The 19,738-nt window shown below is 37.7% G+C and overlaps 1 protein-coding gene across 2 annotated transcripts in view; it reads right to left on the reverse strand.

Moving 5' to 3' along the window:
• Nucleotides 1–19,274, reverse strand: part of LOC109109095 (outer dynein arm-docking complex subunit 2-like) — a 54,536-nt gene extending 35,262 nt beyond the window's left edge. The window contains exons 1-10 of one of the 2 annotated variants that reach the window (XM_042767599.1): nucleotides 18,958–19,274; nucleotides 18,198–18,440; nucleotides 17,868–18,025; nucleotides 16,716–16,842; nucleotides 16,421–16,512; nucleotides 14,161–14,300; nucleotides 12,095–12,211; nucleotides 4,860–5,068; nucleotides 3,449–3,574; nucleotides 1,993–2,137 (exon numbers count right to left, since the gene is read on the reverse strand). In XM_042767599.1, the coding sequence (XP_042623533.1) occupies nucleotides 1,993–2,137; nucleotides 3,449–3,574; nucleotides 4,860–5,068; nucleotides 12,095–12,211; nucleotides 14,161–14,300; nucleotides 16,421–16,512; nucleotides 16,716–16,842; nucleotides 17,868–18,025; nucleotides 18,198–18,415 (1,332 nt within the window). In that variant the 5' untranslated portion in view covers nucleotides 18,416–18,440; nucleotides 18,958–19,274. Of the gene's footprint in view, nucleotides 1–1,992; nucleotides 2,138–3,448; nucleotides 3,575–4,859; nucleotides 5,069–12,094; nucleotides 12,212–14,160; nucleotides 14,301–16,420; nucleotides 16,513–16,715; nucleotides 16,843–17,867; nucleotides 18,026–18,197; nucleotides 18,441–18,629; nucleotides 18,770–18,957 lie in introns of those variants that run through there. The other variant, XM_019122215.2, reaches the window with a different exon arrangement.
• Between the last annotated feature and the right edge of the window lie 464 nt (nucleotides 19,275–19,738).

The raw sequence follows: 19,738 nt of genomic DNA on the forward strand, positions 1-19,738 counted from the left end.
TCTGTTGAGACAAACAGCCTGTGGCCACCTCCTCTACACACTGACACAGTTACAAAGTGTGTCTGTGAATGTGTGAACGTGCAATTATACTCAGAGCTTGTTCTTTGACACATCCAGGCAACGACTGAATGGATTTGGTGTGTGTAATATGTTTTGCGGTCTGAAGACATGCACGATTTCTTAATATAACACTAATACTGCCGTGAACATCATGAAAGGATGTAGTCACTAGTGTAAACTGCAATCTGTACATATTTACAGAAAAGCAAACATGAAGACATGTAAATGTAAAGTTCAGGTAATGTACACTGCAAAAAATATCCCTAGATAAACAGCCATTAAAGCACAAGTCCGATCATTCATGCATCACCTTATAGAAACGCAATACAAACGCATGTCTATACCCTGGAAAAGAGCAGAAGAAAAGACAGAGGGGAGGAGAAAAACTGAACCTTCACTCCAAAAATAAAACAGATATTTAGTTTGGCACAGACTGTGGTTCAGCTTCTGATGGTAATGACATTATAAGAGCGCTACTGGACAAACCCTCATAAATAAGAACTGTGGTTTCCAGACAGATAGAATGCTGGGAAGGGCACGTTACAAACACATCCTGTCTAGAGTTGAACACAGCACTGTAACAAACGCATCCCCAAACACCTCACACAAATCACAAAAGAACACAAACTTTTCAAATCCGCTTACCAAACGATCATTTGGTGAGACTCATACAGGATTTTATCATCAAGTGCGTTTTTCCCCTGACGTTTGGTAGAGGATGAGCACCTCCCTTTGGGAAAATCACATTCGTTATCCTGTGTTTTAATGGGCTAAAAATATCTACCTGTGGCTGAACTTTGCTTGGATCTTTTTCTTTACATGATTTATTGCTCACTAAACTGAAGAAGATGCTTTTAAAAAATGTGTACGCACTGTTTAACATCAGCACCCTTTTTATCTAGAGTAAGGCCTATGCCTTCTATGATACTATTTTCTATATTATAAGAAGGTGATATGCCTTTCAATTACCTTATTTTATTCTCACATGTTAGTACGAGGGACCAGTTTTGCAGATTTAGTTCTTTGTAAACACATTTTTAATGTATTGACTAGGGGTGTTGCAAAATACCAGTACTGATAACTGATAATAAAAATGAAATACTGATATCATGTTAATACTAAACGTGATAATCCAGTGCTTTTATCTGATCAACACTTCAACACAGTAGATGGCAATACCGCATCTTAATGCTAGTTGCTAACAATCATAATACAAAAAGAAAGAAAGAAATGCGGCTGTGTAGCTAGTAGTGCTGCACAAAATCATGTAAGAGAAGATAAAGGACGAAAGTGAGACACTGTGCCTGCACTCAACAAATGAAAAAAGTTAGCTTGCCAGAGTGGACATGTTTTGGGAAAAAGATGGGATATTAGACACCCCAGTCTTGCCATGTCCCAGAAAAATTTTCAGCCAGAAGTCAACTCAAAACCCACCTAAACAGAATGAAAACTAGCCTAATTTCCCCCCATCCAATCACAGTTGACAGGTGCAGGATTTCCAAACATGCCATATTTTCTTCAGTTGCTATTTCAGCTGTCTTTAGGTTGCCAGGTATTCATTCCAAGTATAATTACACATTAGAAATATCTATTTTCATTTTTCTTTGTTAACAGATAAACGTTTTGATGGTTGCAGTACATAAAGAAGAAAATGGTTGTTATGGTAACAAAATCTCTTTCCATTTCCCATTGCTATTTTTTGGTGATTTATTTATATTTTCTGGAAAACAAAAAAATAAGGTAATTTTTACTGACAGCATATTTTTTATGGATATTGAGATAATTGACTATATATTTTTATATATATTGTGATAATATCATTATAGTAAATTCTTTTGGCCACAATATTTGTGTACTGAAAACCTGGTATCATGACAGCCCTAGTATTGGCGCATGTTGGTGTGTCCATATAAAAGCCAATGTGTTTTTTACCTTTAAGTATTTGACTAGTTTTTGGATCTGCCAGTATTCAGAGGGCAGGTCGGTGGGGATCTCGGCACGTCTTTCAGGCTTTTCCTCATCTTCCTCATCCTCTGATGAACTCTCACTGAAGTCGTCAGCTCCTCCTGGGCTTTTACTGCGCATACACACACACACACACACACATATGCACCTATTAGACATATTAATATTCAAGCTGGCCCACAATTTTAGGTCTCAGACACATACTGTGAGAAGCACTCTCCCACAGAATTTTCTCAAGGTAGAAATGAGAACTATCCATACATAACAGGACATTATAGAAAAAGTCCTTTCTGTAATAAATAGAGCTTAATACATCAAATTGGAGGATATTTGGAGCAGGTGCAAGCCAAACCACGCAGCACATTCTCTTAAAGCTCTGGTAAAACCTCTCTGAATCCAATGTGGAATGAATTATTGCTCTCTGAAAGGCCTTCATGCTCAAACCCTTGGACACAACGGCCATCAAACTCAGGGGTGTATTTGAAGTGTCATCTTAAGCCATGGCATCAAATTAAACTGCAGGGGATGGAGAGAACAGAGACAGAGCAATAGAGAGAGAGGAAGGCTGGAGTGGTCATCAGTGCATGTCTGAACTCTTTCATCGCAAGCTTACACACGCACGCACTAACGCAGATGGCTGTTAAAGTGGATCAGGCTACTGAAATGAATGTATCGTCAAATAAGTCATGAAACTCTGTACATAAGGATAAGAGGCCAGAGGGACTCAGATATGTTTTCCAGGGGATAACAGTATTGCCGGACAGCAGCGTTTCTTGTCTCTTTTTTAATTCATTCCATGATAAACAGTGAAATCGGTGCTAGTCACTTTCTGCTGCAATGCGAATGACTGTAAGTGTGCTGGCTTAGTGAGTTATAAATTACATTACTAATGTTTTTGTGTACAAACTACATTGGCTTTCGTGTGCATCACTGATTTAAAATCCTTCTATTAGCAGTAGGATTTACAGGCAGGACTGTGTACTCTGGCAGTCGATGTTATGGGGATAGCTGGAGTTTTCACTCACCAAACAGACAGAGAGGAGTAAGAAGATAGAACAGGGTTATCAGCAGCTCAGGCACAGGCTAGTTATTACAGGCCGCTATTCCCAGTAACACCAGAGGACCGTTCCGTGAGCACACCAACCTGAACGGCTGTTTCATCCGTGTCTTATTAAAGGCTATAAAATGCATACTTATCCACAGCTGAAATAATTTTCCCTGAAAGTGAGTCTTTATTTCCAATTCAGTGATTGGATACGTTTTTTTTATTTTTGGCCGGGAGAATAAAGGGTTATTCAATTATGCGTGATCTTGGGAGAGGGTTTTTCAGATCCTGTTTCAATGGTTAGGTTTTTACCTCAGAGAAAATACCATATGTACAATGAAAAAGTGATTTCTGTGGATTAAGATTATGGTGGCATACGTTTTTTGAGAAGACTGGCAGCCTGGTAGAGACGATCCAGAAAAATTAGCTTTTTTTTTGTTCTCGGATGCAGGACCAGGTGACTTCTTACTTTCTCTGCTCCTTCTGGCCTTCTCCTCTTCCTCACTGGAAAAAAATAACAACCAGACATTTAACACATTTATATATTTTAAAAAGTCACCATGAAATCAAAATAAACAATTATTTGTATTTTTTTTATGGAATATTGCTTAGTGTTAATAAGGGTGACCATACATGCCCTTTTTCCCAGACACGTATATAGCACATATGGTCAACCTTATGTTAATTATTACTGAATTATCTGTACACATCATTTAAAAAAAATAAATAAAATAAAACAACTTGTCATAATTGTTGAACTTGTCATTCACATGAAATGATTGCAGCAATTAGCAAATAAAAACAAAACAAACAATTACAGATGACAAACAATCAAGTTACAGCCTATATTTGTTTCTTGTTCGAGAAGTCATTTCACTTGTATACAAAAAAAAAAGACAATCTCAATTTCAAGTCGACTTTAGTTTCAAATCTTCTTTTTTTCCCTCAGTGATTTAAATAGTTTTTGGGGTACAAAGAATGTCAGGTAACTTTTCCAATTTTAAATTCACCATTTATAATATTGCATAATGTGTTGTATGCTTTGTATGTCTAGTCTGATATTTTATTTATACCACATAAGGATCACCTACAGTATGACTGCTGTATGTGGATGTTCCATATACCCACGTTTTAAAAAGCCACTTCAATTTTCAGTTTAACTGGCGCCTTTGTTGCATTTCCCTGAAATTCCCTTTAATTTAGTTTGTTCAATTGTTTTTTTTTTTTTTCCTCCCATCAGGTAATATGTTAGTTTCAGCCTTCTGTATCTTTCTAGAGTGTGTCTAGTTCTGTGACACCTTACAGAAAACGCTTACATCATTTGAATGCAAGTTCTGTTCTGGCACAACAGTGTAAATTTTCACATCTGGGAAAGTCTTATTTCTCCAAAACAAAGGATTATTGTTTTGTAAATCCTAGATGACTAGTCAGAGAAGGTTTACCAGTAACAAATGTTGAAATAGCCAAAGGGCTGATTTGTCTGCTAGATCGATCCAAGGAGGAGAACACATGTCTGAGTGATCAACTCTGCCTTTATCAGCTGACCATCACTATGGATAGCTATGCCATGACTTTAGCAACTGACACTCACAAGAGAACAGCCACTACTATAAGCCATATAACCAAGTGTGGCTGACTATTGAACTGTGTATCTATCTATGTACAGTATGTAGACAAACAGTATGTAGAGTGCATGCGGCACTCCAGCAAACATTAGTGTCGGTGGCCTCTGATGTTCATGCTGTGATGGTTTTTTGAGAGTCCACTGGGATTTGGAATTATCACTCACTCATAAAAAGACGTGAGGCCAAGGTTCTTCCATTTCAAAGATGGTTCTAATTTCTTATTCCTACTGCCTGGCTTGTTCCACGCAAGCTTTTCAGGCACATTCTTTTCCTCATGGTCGTAAGACTTCAGGGTTTGGCCTGTTTCCTCCACATCAACCGTTTCCACATGTAAGATCTTTTTAGCGGATGGCACATCTTGAATGGCAAAGTCCTGTAGAAGAAAGTGAATAAAAAAGAAACGAGATGGTCATGAAAAGGACATGTCTAAATTTGTAACAAAAACACAGACTTGGATAGTTAAAAGAGTTCTTCCTTTTAAGCATTTTTTGTTTAACAAAGTTCTTCATGAATGCACTATTAGCAATATATTTTCCATTTTGCATCTGACGGATTGTCTCTTTATTGGGGAGGCACATCACACACTCATATTCGAGCAAGTGCAGACTTTTCATTCTAAGAAAGAGACGTATAAAAACGAAATCCCACTTGAATTTGTATCCCTGAACATTTATATAATGCAGCCTTCCTCTACAGTCCACTGCCAGAAAAACAATCCTGTCTTTGAGCTATTAGAATAAATGAGGAAAAAAAAAATAGAAACATATTTCCACAATTTCTTCTGTTAATTGCCTATACAATATGAGAGGTTTATTGTTTCTGTGCATTCTTGAACTGCAGACTGGCAGTTTGGCACACAGTCAGTGGAGTTTTTGTGGCAAAGTAACTCAACAATGATTTAAAAAAAATCTACTTCTTAATTAATTCTGTGAGGAGCTCAACAGGAGACATATGAATGGTTAAGAGGCAGGAAAGATATTAGTCACAGGCACCTGCTATGCCCTGCCATCAGTTCTTCATTGGTTCCATCTTTTTAGAGAGAGAGAGTAACTGAAAATTGAAGAAGAAGAGAGAATAGTATGAGAGAGGAAGAGTTCAGAAAGAGTACACAAGGGAAAACGCTTTTAATATGGCACAAGGGACCATGTATGGATCCAGCTGAGCTAAGCACACATTGTGCCTTTCATAAGCATTTCTGACCTAAAGAAGGTTAAAGTTAAGAACCGCCAAAGTTATATCCATTTCCACTCCACCCACCTGTAATATTATAATTGAAGTAATAAACCTGAAAAAAACCTGTCCAAGAACACGTAGGGAGAATGAACTCTCCAGTACAGCATCCCAAACAGAAGCCTGAATATCAAGTAAAAGAAAACCTCAAAAGGTACTCAGTACTTAGTACAGTACTCAGTACAGTAAACCTCAAAATACCGCAACATCCAACTTTGAAGAAAGAAGACAAAAGAATATTCCAAAACCTAGTGCACTGACCACTTTAGATGATACTCACAACTGATTTCAATACAGGCATCATGACAGGAGTGATGCAACACTCTAATATGCATAAAACTTTGGATAATTTTTCTTTTTCATATGATTAGATTTGACTCACTTTCTGTGTGTGTATGTCTAAAAGGTGAAATGAAAGATTATAAAATGTAAGGGGTCTGTAAGAATTTAAATGTTTTTGAAAGAAGTCTCTTGCTCACCAAGGCTGCATTTATGTGATAAAAAATACAATAAAAATAGCAATATATTGAAATATTATTACAATTTAAAATAACTTCATCTTATTTAATACAAATGTAAAATGTTTAAAATGTAATTTATTCCTGTGATGGTAAAGTTGTTTTTTTTTAGCAGCCATTGCCCCAGTCATCAGTGTCACATGATTCTTCAGAAATCTATCTAATATGCTGATTTGGTGCTCATGAAACATTTATCATGAATGTTGAAAACATTTGTGCTGTTAATATTTTTTTGGAAACACTGACACATTTTTTCAGGACTCTTTGATGAATAAAAAGTTTATTTAAATCTTTTTTTGTAACATTATAAATATCTTTACTGTCACTTTTGATCAATGTAAATCAATTAAAGTATTAATTTCTTTAAAAAAAATTACTTAGCCCAAACTTTTGAACATTTATCATATCAATGTTCTTCACTATCTAATGAATTAAAGGTATTTCTAGATATTTTTCTCACTTAATTTGTCATCTTGGATATGTTTCTCATTGGAGTACATTCTGTTGATGATACAAAGAATTCTACACTAGAATTTGCAAAAACTAGGTTTCTTTAGGCAAAATTAAGTTACCTTTTGAATCAGATTTCACGTTGAGAGTGCGTCTAAGATGCTTTGAAATGCTGCCTTCTTTGGAGGAAGCTTACTAAGTTTTGAAACAGAGCGACAGTCTTCCAGTCCCAGTCTGACAAAGCAGTAGAGTATGACATCTTTTCCCTGATGAACGCACCTTCTGCTCAGTCCTGGCTGTGCATGTTAGATTAAAAGTGTCTGATCTGATAAAAGTACAAAAATGCATCGGTTCCTCAAGCAGCTGATATGTTAGAAGATACAGCCTGTTGTCTTTGGCTGATAGCTGGTGTGCTCTGAGGGTTTCTGGGCTCAGTAATCACGGTCCAGTGCTTGACTGATGGCTGAAGGACCAGAGCGTGTTTAAGACTTATTACAGCAAACTCAGGCTGCAATCCAGAGCCTATTCTCTGCTGAACTTTCCACGTTACAAGAGTCCCACAGTGCACCTAAAAGCATTATCTGCACTCATATCAACATGCACCCTAACGTAACGGGTTCATTTCAGGTGTATAAACCTGTATTTGAAGAAGGTGATGAGAGCCTTGAGCAAAAAGGAGAACTATGCAGAAATATGTTTGGAAGACCTTATAAAGACATGGAAAGAAAGACGCAGAGAAGCAAACTCACGAAATTAGAAAACAAGGAACCAATGCAAAATATGGAGAACAAAGAGGGGTTTGATTTGTGTCTAAGCAGACTACTTTTATGGCTCTCTCTTTACGTCCTCTGTCCATCACCCATCATGGCTAAGCTCCCGCCCGCTGGCATAATAAAACATGAAAGTCTGGTGGGCATTTTTACACACACAAATGCTCACACGCTGAACCGCCTGCCTGGCATCATTGCTTCAAAGAATAATAAAGTCTTTCTCCTCACTGCCACCAATAATCGGACTCAACCTGCTAGCACATATTTAGCCTCGTTCAAGAACCAAACACTTAAACCGCAATGAGAATTCTCATTCTTTTTTTCAGCAATACATATTGTTTCAAAGCAGCTTTGCAGAAAATTGTGTCTTAATACCCACAGTTAGCAAGCCAAAGGTAACATGGCAAGGAAAAATCATTCTAGAAAATCACACCAGACGTGCAACATCTGTTCAGTAGGTTAACCGTAGGCACTTTGAATCAGGCCTTAAATTTGAAGTGGCATTTCCTGTCTAATATCAAAAAGAATGTTGGCAACAATATTCAGACACCTTTCAGCAATATCAAGTATGACTGTGACTGTTATGTACCAAATAAACAGCCTGATGTGATTTACACAAGTATGACATGTTCCTGTATCAACATCCTTTATTGTTCCTGAAACAACATTCCGATTACTCAATCATTGCCTTATGATTTTAGAGTGTTAAGGGCCGTACACACCGGGACGAATATCGGCGCGCGTCATTCGCCAGCCTTTTTCAACGCGTTTTTTGTGTTCACACCCAAGCGATTTTCGCTGACGATGAGCCGAGTGAACATGCAAATTCATTCCCTGACATTAGATGGCGCTTAATGTAAAACAGAAATACTAGAAATACTAGTTCTCTTTTATCAAGATTTTTGTAATCGCTGTAGCGTTTGTCATATAGTTCTTTGTGTTCCGACAGCAACTCTACATTCATCTTGCCTTGCATCTTCTTCGTCTTATTTCTTCCCGGCAGTGTAGACGTTACTTGGCGTATATCTTCTTCGCCGTTACGTATGTGTGCTCAGCAAGACAGTTTTGTGTTTGAGCGCCCCCAAGTTGTGTTTTACTGTAACTTCAGAAGCTCCAGACACGTGTGCAAAAGCGCCATTCTCATTGGTCGTATAGTTTTTGACGCGGTGCGTCAAACCAAAAAAACGAACCCGAGGCGTTTTTTAAAAAATTACGCTTTTACGCGTGGCGTTTTTCGCGTCGGTGTGCACACTCACATTGGCGCCCTTTGTTTAGTCACGAGGCGTTAAACGTCGGCGAATATCGCGCGCGAAATTCGTCCCGGTGTGAACAGGCCTTTAGGGCTTTGATTGGTTGCTGAGGATGTTGTTCTAGGGCCTATAAAGGATGTTGATCCAGAGACATGTGCAAATGACATTGTATCAAATAAACAAGTACAGAATTAAGCTCTACTCCAGCTTCTCCAGTATTTTTCTCATAGATCTTTAGAATGATAGCACACTTAGACTGAACATTCATCAGAGGCAAGAGTTATGGAAGGTGAGCAGAGCTACTGAACACAGACTCATGGGAACTGTTCCTCAAATGAGGAAGATGAAGCCTGCCCTGGACCTGACAGAGTTTAACCTGGACATCTCTGCTGAGAGGATTTTAAAGGTACAATTCTGCAGCAGGCTTAGTTTGTGTCTGAAAACTGGCTCTGAATGCAGAATGAATAGATGAAAGGAATATTTTATACTTTCTGTCCTCAAGGTAACTGACGGGAGCACCAGACAAAGGTTTTTACACCGGCAGAGTAGCGCTAGACAATAACCATTACTATACGGTACAGCAGTAATCTTTCTGTCTGCCTTCACTTTCCATCTGCAAACTATACTGGCGAGAGATAACATCACCATCATTAAACAACGAACATAAAGAGAAATCCGTCTCGATGATGGAGTTTCCGTTTATATTGCTCAAGGACAGAATTATGTTGGTTATAAAACTGCCAATGGTCGGCATAAAACATTATTGTGGATCTGAGGACTTTGTTTTAAGAAAAGAAATGTACAAGTTGGAGGAAATCTTTTGTCTGCATCAACAAAAAGGCATTTACTGAGCTCTGCTACCGATGAAGCTGAAGACAGATCTGGACAACATTGAGTCAGCCAAAAGAAAACACACACACACACATATAAAAGGAAAAGAAAATAGTAATTTCTTAAAGATGTTATATATTTTGATATAATGTTTGTCTTTAAAATCTTGCGTAGAAAAGACTAAATGTTTGGTGCTGTAAAACCAAACATTTTCCCAACAAATACATTGTGTCAATGATGAGAAATAGGACATCATTTCTCAAATAAACACACTTTTCACCACATCTTGAGGCCATTATCAGAGACCCAATTTGTTAATTTATTTTTTACTTAACTCAGAAGGGTCTGACTAACTGCCTTGTTCTCACATTCTTTCACACTGTAGTGATGTGAAAAATAGCACCGTGACAAAGAAGAGAACTCCCTCTCTCGCTCGCTCAGTCTCTTAATCTGTCTCTCTCCTGGTAATTGTGACAAGCAGATGCACAGAGAGAAGTGCAGACATTAGGTTGTCCCCTCTTTCCCTTTGCACTCTTCTCCTCAGCTGTGATTAATCTTAGGCTGCATACCTCACACCAGAGGCTGAGGGGCGAGCAGGAGTACACTGCTGCCAGTTGAAGGACAGCTCTGCTGTTTGTGTATCTATGTTTGAAGTGTTGGCCTCTTTCCTTGAGTCTGTTTGCAAATATTTGGAATTCAAAATGAATAACTGAATCAGTAGTCTACGGGTTTAATATGGTTTCCTTTTTTCAGTTATCATTATTTAGCATTCTACCTTTATTAGACAAATTAGTACAAATGTAGGAAAGACAGGATAGATGAGATCGGGCACAGACTTAAAGAGAGGTTCTCCACAAATGTCAGAGCACTGCTCACATGCCTGTGGCAAATTTTTCAGACATTAAAAGTAAATATTAAAATATTAAAGTGATGCATGTACACTGCCATTCAAAAATTTGGGGTTGGTAAGATTTTCTAATGTTTTGATGTCTCTTATGCTCACCAAGGCTGCATTAATTTGATTAAAAACACAGTAAAAACAGTAATATCATGTAGTATAACAATTTATTATACTGTATTTTTTTGAAAATAAATATATGCAACTTTACCTGCATACATACAGTCTACTCAGATAAATTGCAAATATGATTGCATATACTGTAATGTTGCAAAATGTAAACTGCATTATTGCCCTGCTCTGATCTAATAAATGTGACTAAGTTCAAGACATAAAATATTTTCAGATATTATAAATATTAATGTCATGATTTTCTGTAAAGATGCTTTGAAACAATGTGTATTGTGAAAAGCGCTATACAAATAAAATTGACTTGAAAATGTGATTTATTCCTACTCTTCCTTACTCTTCTCTTTAGTGTCACATTCTCCTCCAAAATCATTTTAATATGCTGATTTGGTGGTCAAGAATCATTTATTATCATTATCAATGTTGAAAACAGTTGTGCTGTTGAAATGTGTTGTAATGATTCTTTGATGAATAGAAAGTTTGAAATAATTTATTTGAAACTGAAATCTTTTGTAACTGACGTCAAACCTTTGAAAGGTAGTGTACCTTATGACAATAACCAAATCAAAACAAAGCTATTTGGGCACTTGCAGTCCTCTGGTAGCTTGCAACCATCCACATCATAAAAAAGAAAATGATCTCATCAAGGATTGCCAATTAACATATAACAGTTTAAGACAACATTCTACTAGGGGCAACGTACAATCAATAACATCAACTCCATTTCACTAATAGCAGACTTCTACTTGGCTGCACATGTCTGTCAAGAATACGGCATGCTCACATGATGATGTCATCTGTCTCTGATGCCTGAAATTTCAGGCTCTCCTGACAACCGCTATTGAGCTCCAAGCTTTTTCAATATTCAAAAAACTCAGCAGCATTCAAATACGTTTAGGTAGATGAAGAAACCTAGAAACCTAGTTTCTGAGATGTGCAATTAATGAGCACTAATGTCTTTTTTTAACATCAGGAGATGGATTCTATAAGTTTGTCACAATTGTGTTGTCAAATTTTGGATGATTGGTGCATAACTATGAATTATGTAATTCACATGTTAGGATTGCCCAGAGCATGGTTAGGATATCCAAAGCCCTGTGGTGTGCAGCAGACACTGTAATGAAACCACTGTCGTGTGTTTAGAAATTGCCATCTGGAGCATTTTAAGACCAAATGCAGTGGAAGAGGATAACTAAAACGATCAGAAAAATGGAAACCCAACAATGCCAAGCGCTGGTATTAAAACAACATATGAGGAAATAAGGCATGACTAATATGTTGAAAGAGAGTAAACTGTTGTATTTGTGTGGTGTTAAGCAATACCTGTTCATCAGCAGCTGCAGCAAAATGGGGAGACTTGTTTTTCAGCAGTGTGACAATGTCTTTATAGACTTCGCTTTTTGTCATAGAGGAGTTTTCAACTCCTTCTCCGTTGATTCTCTGAAAAATCAAACCATAATGTAAGCTTAAACAGAGTTTGAGAACATTCCCAATGGTGTATCAGTATTTTTGGCTGAGATTTAAGCTGGGTTACAATAGATATCTCAAAGTCATATTTGAAAAAGACAAGCAAAAATGCAAGAGAAAAGATAAACACACACACATAAAAAGTCCATCAACTTTACACACATGCACAGGCATAACTGTATTTTGAACTCTTAATCTGTGAGGTTTAGAGATGAATTGTTCTGATTAAATGTCTAATCTATACAACTAGCATCACTGTCATTTGCAGTAGATTCAAACTGACCTCAAATGTACAATGAACAGATGAGTGTCAGAAAGCATTGAACAGAACACAGACAAGGTCAAGAGACTCCAAAAAGAACATAGAGAGGATGAAGAGGGAGAGAAATCAGACTGAAGAAAGAAACACAAAGATAAAAATAGACAGATATGTACTTGATTAAGTGGCATTCTGAATGAAAAATATTGTGGTGTGTGAAATGTTGCTTTTGATTAATTGCACACACATTTAGTTCTGTGGGGCGGCTCAAAACACAGAAGCAGATCTGGAACAGAATCATATAACTGTCATGTCTAACTTTTCAGTTTCACTTACCTCATGTTTTGGAAAAGTGTCTGTATACGGTACCTTTCAAACACATTAAGTGCACATTGTGTATGTTCAAATTGTCTACCAAAATTTGCTCTCTTGACTGCCTGACACATTTCAGATTCAGCAGACTCATATTGCATCATTCAGCATTCCGATGGGATGCATTAATTTCCATCTTCTAGGTGCTCAGGTCAAGTTTGTTGGGATATGCCCCGTTTAGATTATCAACCTCCTCTGTAATTGGTTTCATGATAAAAATATAATTTACAATTAACTGTCAACACTGAGAATGTCCACACTTCTGAAACTGATTACTCATGGCAGATGATACGTTATGTAACTGAATTCCATCATTTTTGACACCAATGTAGCATAACTGTGTTTTCCTTTGACATACGAGAGAATTGTGTTCCTAGAGCAATCTAAAACTGACACACCAAATGACTGTTATTAAAGGATTCCACTTACAGAACAAAAATTTCCCGATAACTTACTCACCTCAATGTCATCCAAGAAGTTCATGTCTTTCTTTCTTCAGTTGTAAAGAAATAAAGGTTTTTCTTTGGATCATTTTTGGATTTTTATAAGTTTTGTGGACTTTAATGGGGACCAATGGGTCGAAGGTCCAAATTTGCAGTTTCTATGCAGCTTCAAAGAGCTCTTAACGATCGCAGCTGAGGAATAAGTGTCTTGTCTAGCGAAACAACCCGTCATTTTCTAAAAAAATAAATTAAAAAAAATAATAATTTTAAAAATGTATATACTTTTTAACCACAAATGCTTGTCTTGTACTAACTCGACCCAGTGTTAACAAAGCAAACATGCAGAGAAAGTCAAACAGCCTTTACAAAATGGGTAAAACAAAGAAGTCGGACAATTTTGATGTTGGAGGAGAAAATGAGTTTTTCGCCCTAACCTACCTTTTTGAACTGGAGTACACAGATGAAGAGCTAACCGCGTGTGACCTTTTCAACGTGATAGCGTAATGCGTGAAGTCGTAGATGCACATCGCAGAGCTAGAGCAAGACGAGCATTTGTGGTTAAAAGTACTGTATATACATTTATTTTTTTGGAAATGACTGATAGTTTCGCTAGACAAGACCCTTATTCCTCGGCTGGGATCATGTAGAGCCCTTTGAAGCTGCATTGAAAATGCAATTTGGACCTTCAACCCCTTGATCCCCACTGAAGTCCACTATATGGAGAAAAATCCCGGAATGTTTTCCTCAAAAACCTTAATTTCTTTTTGGATGACATGGGGGTGAGTAAATAATCAGGAAAATGTTATTCTGGAAGTGAACTTCCTTTGACATCTTGACAGTTTTCTCACCTCATTGAGGAAAACTCCGCTTGTGTTGCAAGTGATGAACAGCGTAGGTTCTGTGTCACAGGTCTCAATTATAAGGGAGCAGATCTCTCCCTCCATTTGTCTCCACGGTGGAGAACGACAACCATTGGAGAACACATAATCTGTGGAGGCAAGATTTACGCTTTAGAGATTTTATATATTTTGTTACATGAATATTGTGTCAAATGTTAAATTAGTGCACAGTTGTCACCTCTCAACAGTAAATATTTGCTATAAAACTTCATTTTTGGAAGGTTCATACAGTGTTGGCTCCCACAGGGGCAGATGGACACTCTCTCCCAGCAGCCCTGCCAGTGAAGATGACTGATTGTTCTTCAGGACTGAGCTGCTGCAGACATAACCCTGAGATAAATCACTCTCGCCAAACACCCCTGCTGATACTCCACATGCTCCAAACCACCCTGCTCATCCTCACGGCGTATTCCCCCTCCCCCCTTTATTTGCACAGAAGCTTCCAAATTTTACTCGACATATGGGGACACATTTTTCAAAAGAAGCCACATCCATCATTCAAATTTTGCAGGCCGCACTCCTCTTTCCAAAAAGAGTTGATTGTTATGGCACAGCAAATCAGCCCATTCTCCTCAGGGAGAAAGGAAGAAGTGATGAACCTCTTTGTAAACTGAAAGCTGACATATGTAATGGTTTCCATGTTGTGGAGACTTGAATACAGACATGTTCTATTTAAAGAATATACAGAATTGCCACTAATGGTGATGGCTTGAAGAGTGAGTGTAAGGCAAATGAGAAAAATGTTTTTGACTTATTGACATATGCCAATAAGCACTAAAATGATCAGAACTACTAAATTGTGTGAATTTCTTATAGGAAAACTACCATGGAAAGACGTTTCGATCTTAAAGGTGTGGTCACATTAGCAAAAATTTGCAGGCAACATTGTAACAATGCAAAACAAAACAAGCAGCTTTCTGTTGGTCAACGTGGTGAGTCAGCTTTGGGAATTCTTTAAACCTCAAGCAAAATTCCCAATTGCACTGATTCCAATTGAGATTTCTGGATGTGAGGTTACATTTACTGAATTTAGTAGTTTGGTAGAAATCAAGTAATTTCTGTAGGAATCTGCACAATTTGGAATTTCGTTTGAGGGCAAAAAGATTTCCCCACGCATATTGAGTGTATTGGTCACGCAAATTCACAGAAATTGAATTAAGAAAATTTTATAGAAATTTTGCCAGCTTTAAGCTTATAAAGTCTTCTGGTACTGTCAAGAAAATAATGAATCTGTTTAACTGAATATAGTTCAGTCCCACTTCTGAAGGTCTGGTTTGAGTACCTCACATGATTTTTACCTAGAACACACTTAAAGTCTTCATATTCATTACCTGAATCCTCTAAAGCCTTGAGAAACACTGTTTGCTGAACTCTGATATCAGTTGGTTTTGATTTCATTTATGCCAGACTGCGCACCTGCATGAGGTTCGACTCTGAAGTGGGACTGTGAGCATTTCACTGGTGCCGGCAGTCACCTCAGTTGTCTCTACAGATCCATCTTTTGAGTTATCTGACACCAACCTCTCTTGATTCAATTTCTCGTTGGCCTGCAGGAACTGTGATGGTTCAGTGGCCACACTTAACTCAGCACCACTCCTCCTGTCACAGCTCTGCACATCATCACTAAAAGCCACATTAGTGGCGTTCATCTCATTTTTGTTAGAGTAGGTCTGCCTAATGTGTTCGTAATTAAAACACACACAAAAATGCATCTACTTTGAACTAATAAAATATAAAAAAGTACAAATACTGGTGCAATTCGTCTCTGATTGGAAAGAAAAACGACATAAGAGAAAAGTCTTGCTTTCTGAGATTTTATTTATAATTTTTATTTTTTTTTAAATGTATGATTAGAATGATAAAAATGGTGTAAAACAAACTTATTTAAAAGGAAAAGAAGTTCATTACCCCCTTGGCAGATTTTTTTTCTTCACATTTTAAACATAAGCTCACTTAATTTTAATACATTTATATGAAAATAAGACTTAACATCTTATGTAATTTTGCTTGTCAAGATACATTACAAGTGCCGGAAAACTACAATCACTCACTCCCCGCATCAAAAAGAGAGATTGAGAGAGAAATATGTAAGAGAGAAACAAGATTAATCAGAATGAGGGTGAAAATAAGTCTGGAAGTGAGTGAGTGACAGAAAGAGATAAAGTGAGCAGAAGTGATTGAAAGGGGGGAAAGTAAGGATAATGCAAACCTGATGTGTAGTGTACAGACTTCAGCACCCGGTTTTCTCTCTTCAACAGATCTACCTCTGTATTAACAGCTGCTGGACTTAGCCTGCCCTCTCTGGGCAAAAGCACACACACAACAAAAATACAGCTCAATAACCAGTAACAGTAATATAGCAATGAATGCATGCACAAACTTCAAGGTGAAAACATTTACTTGTCAAGTGCTGTAGATTAAAAAGTATCTTTTAAATATATGACAACCAGCATGGCTGACTGGTATGATTGAAGGCAGTGTATATGCGCACAGAAAGAGTTTACCTCGTGATTGGTCTGACAGCAATGCTTAACAATTTCTCGTCCAGCTGATGCAGGATACTGAATAGCTTGCCTTCGTGTATTGTGGGAGAGATGGGCCCAAAGATCTTCTTTATTGGCTCCCTGTTAACTGTTGGCCATTAACACATTTTATTTACACCTGTTTGTCATACAAAAACACATCAACTCATCTTTTATTTTTTTTTTCCCTCAGCCCCATTGCAGGTTGCATTTCAAGACTTTTGGAACCAGGGCGACAGGTGTCAGTATAGAGTCCACAAACACTGGTACTATTTGGATAAATAAGAGTCCATTAAGTGTTAGCCTGTCCCAAATGGAACACTTTATGTGCACTTGTGGTCTTACGGACTTTCAATGGCCAACGCATGTGCATGTCCGTTAAGTCCACGAGACCGTAGGGTGTCCCATTTGTCATTTTTGCTTTCAGAAGGGTGCTCGCAAGCGCCCCCTTTGCGGCCATTATGCACCCTCGATCCACACTTCTGCCGAGCCTGCACTGGGGAGAGCTCCGCAGCAGACTAAAAAGTTGCTCTAAAACTGCAGTCTAAAAGCCAGAGAGCACTAGTGAAAATGCTTCTATTTCACATTTGTATAATTAATACAGACTTTTTTTATTACATTCTATATCATCAATTAAAACTGAATTGAAAAAATAATGCATTTCAGATTTTAGTATGCTTATTCCTCTTCTTGCTTTAATGACAGCTGAATTCAAGAGCCACAAAACTCCACAAGTTTGTGTAAACCTGATGATCATGTTATCCAGCCTGAACTAGGAATGATCCAAAGAGCATCTGGTGCATCAGTGGAAGAACATCTCGCCTGTTTAATAGAGGAAACGTGACCAATGATATTTTATTTTGTTGGGGTCTTATAAATAGTCCAAATCTTAGTACAGATTTTATGGGGTTTTTTTTTTTCCAGGTTTAAATAATACCAAATTCTATGTGTTCTCAGATTTTGGGATCCCACATATTTCATCATAAATGAATGAAGGCCCTGGAATGATGAAGGCTGCAAAAGTGTCAATATTTTTACTTTTGTGTACATAACAATGGCTACAAGAAATAAGGAATAACAGAATATGTCATTTAAGACAAACTAGTCCTTAAAGTACAGCTGCATGCAGCTCACCTTCCAAACAGGCCCAGACCTCCTTCATCTTTTTATCTTTGCTTAGTTTCAAAAGGTTAGAGAGGTGGTAAAACGAGTGCACTGTGATGGCAGGTGGACTCAGCTGAAGAAGGGGACGTCCCTTATCATCACATTCCAGGGACACAGCAGATTCTCCTCTGAAAAAGAGAAACAGCAAAGGGTCTGAAATTATCTGAAAACCTGCAGTAGCTATCAACTAAAGAAAATTAAATTAGACATAACGTTAACCTTCCTCATTTCTCTAAAGCAAATGCCATGCTATTCTTACTCAAATGCACGTCTAACATCATCTCCAGCTGTTGGTATTACCTGGTGTTATATATATCTGACGTGAAATCAGCTGCTTCTAGAGATGTGTTCCATTGTAAAGGCTCGCAGAATGGAATACTGGCCTCCTGTGGGTGTCTGTCTTCGAAGCCCTCCGTGAAGAGCAGGATTTCAGTCAGTATGTCATTATTTAGAGGGCTGCTCTCTAGTTGATCTCCATCAGAGCTCCACTGAACTGCCCTAGAGAGCGTCACCCCCATGACGGACACCAGAAGAGTCTATAACCTAACATTCAAGCAGAGTTAAAGCAATATAGTTAAAGTATAAAACTATATCAACGCATGCGTTAAAGCGCGAGGACTGATATGTGGTATTTCAAACATATCTAACGGGTTATTATTATTTAACTTTAAAGACGCAAAATATTTGTGACACTCTTGAAAGAGTCGATTTAAAATGCGGCTTATTACTCACCAACAAACTAAACAAGTCTGTAATAAATTTATAAAAGTTTTCCTAAAAGTCAAATACGTTGTTTTGTTATCTTGCTAAGTTGTTGCCGTTCCCTTCAGTTAATAAGTAAACAGAAACGAACTACAGTTGCTAAGATACGGTCAAACAACGTAGAGCGAAGAGGGTCAAAAAAGTAGTGTAGGAAAAGCGTTTGGCTTTACACAAGTTGCTCTTTTCCTTTTCTTTTCTTCTGTGTTTGCTGGAAACACTGTATTGTATATGAATCATCGACATTCATATTAGGATGTTTTCGCTGTGCAAACAAAACTGAGGTCTAAAACGAGCCTACCTGATCGAATTAAAGGCTTTTACATTATGTCAACTCTTTGTTTTCTCTCTGGGGTTGCGTGCCACAGAGCCACACTTTTGAGAGGCTCTTTATAAACTTCCGTGCTGTGCTGTATGGTTTGGCAGAAAATTGCACACAGGAATTTGGGCCACAGAAAGACTTCATTTCCCATTGATCGTGCCCGTGCAGCCTCTCAAATCACGTGAATTCAGCACAACATTCTTCACGCTGGGTTTAACTTTGATAGGTCTCACTCATAAGCTTTCAAGTGAACCGAACAGGAGCTCCCTATTTTCAGATCATGCAGATGCAAGGCCTTAGCGCCAGGTGTATCAGCCCCTCTCGCTTGTTGCCAAACCACACCAGTGACCTGGAGATTAACATTACAGAAATTTCCATGCTTTTTCCCTTAAATAGTGCTCTTTAGATTATTCTCTCTTACTGAATTTATGATTTCACTTCTTGCTGTAGATCAAGAGATCATTACTATAAGAATTTCTCCAGGCATTTAATATTACATGGAAATTTACAAGCATTTCCACTAGACTTCAACTTACAAAGTAAATTACAGCAGCAGAGATTTTTTTGTTCATTTAATCATGTCTGTCTAGCGGTATGAAATATGGGTATTTCAGAGCTTCCACACACGTCACCAGTAAACAACACTGATTTAATTACTGAAATACTACTGTATATTTTCTTTGTGTGTAGATTGGGAAATAAGCAGCCGGCGGTTTAGTCCTTTGTTCTTGCACTTTTTTGCAACAGTGTAGTCATTTAC

Source organism: Cyprinus carpio, chromosome A12 (genome assembly GCF_018340385.1).
Source record: "Cyprinus carpio isolate SPL01 chromosome A12, ASM1834038v1, whole genome shotgun sequence".
Classification (NCBI taxonomy): domain Eukaryota; kingdom Metazoa; phylum Chordata; class Actinopteri; order Cypriniformes; family Cyprinidae; genus Cyprinus; species Cyprinus carpio.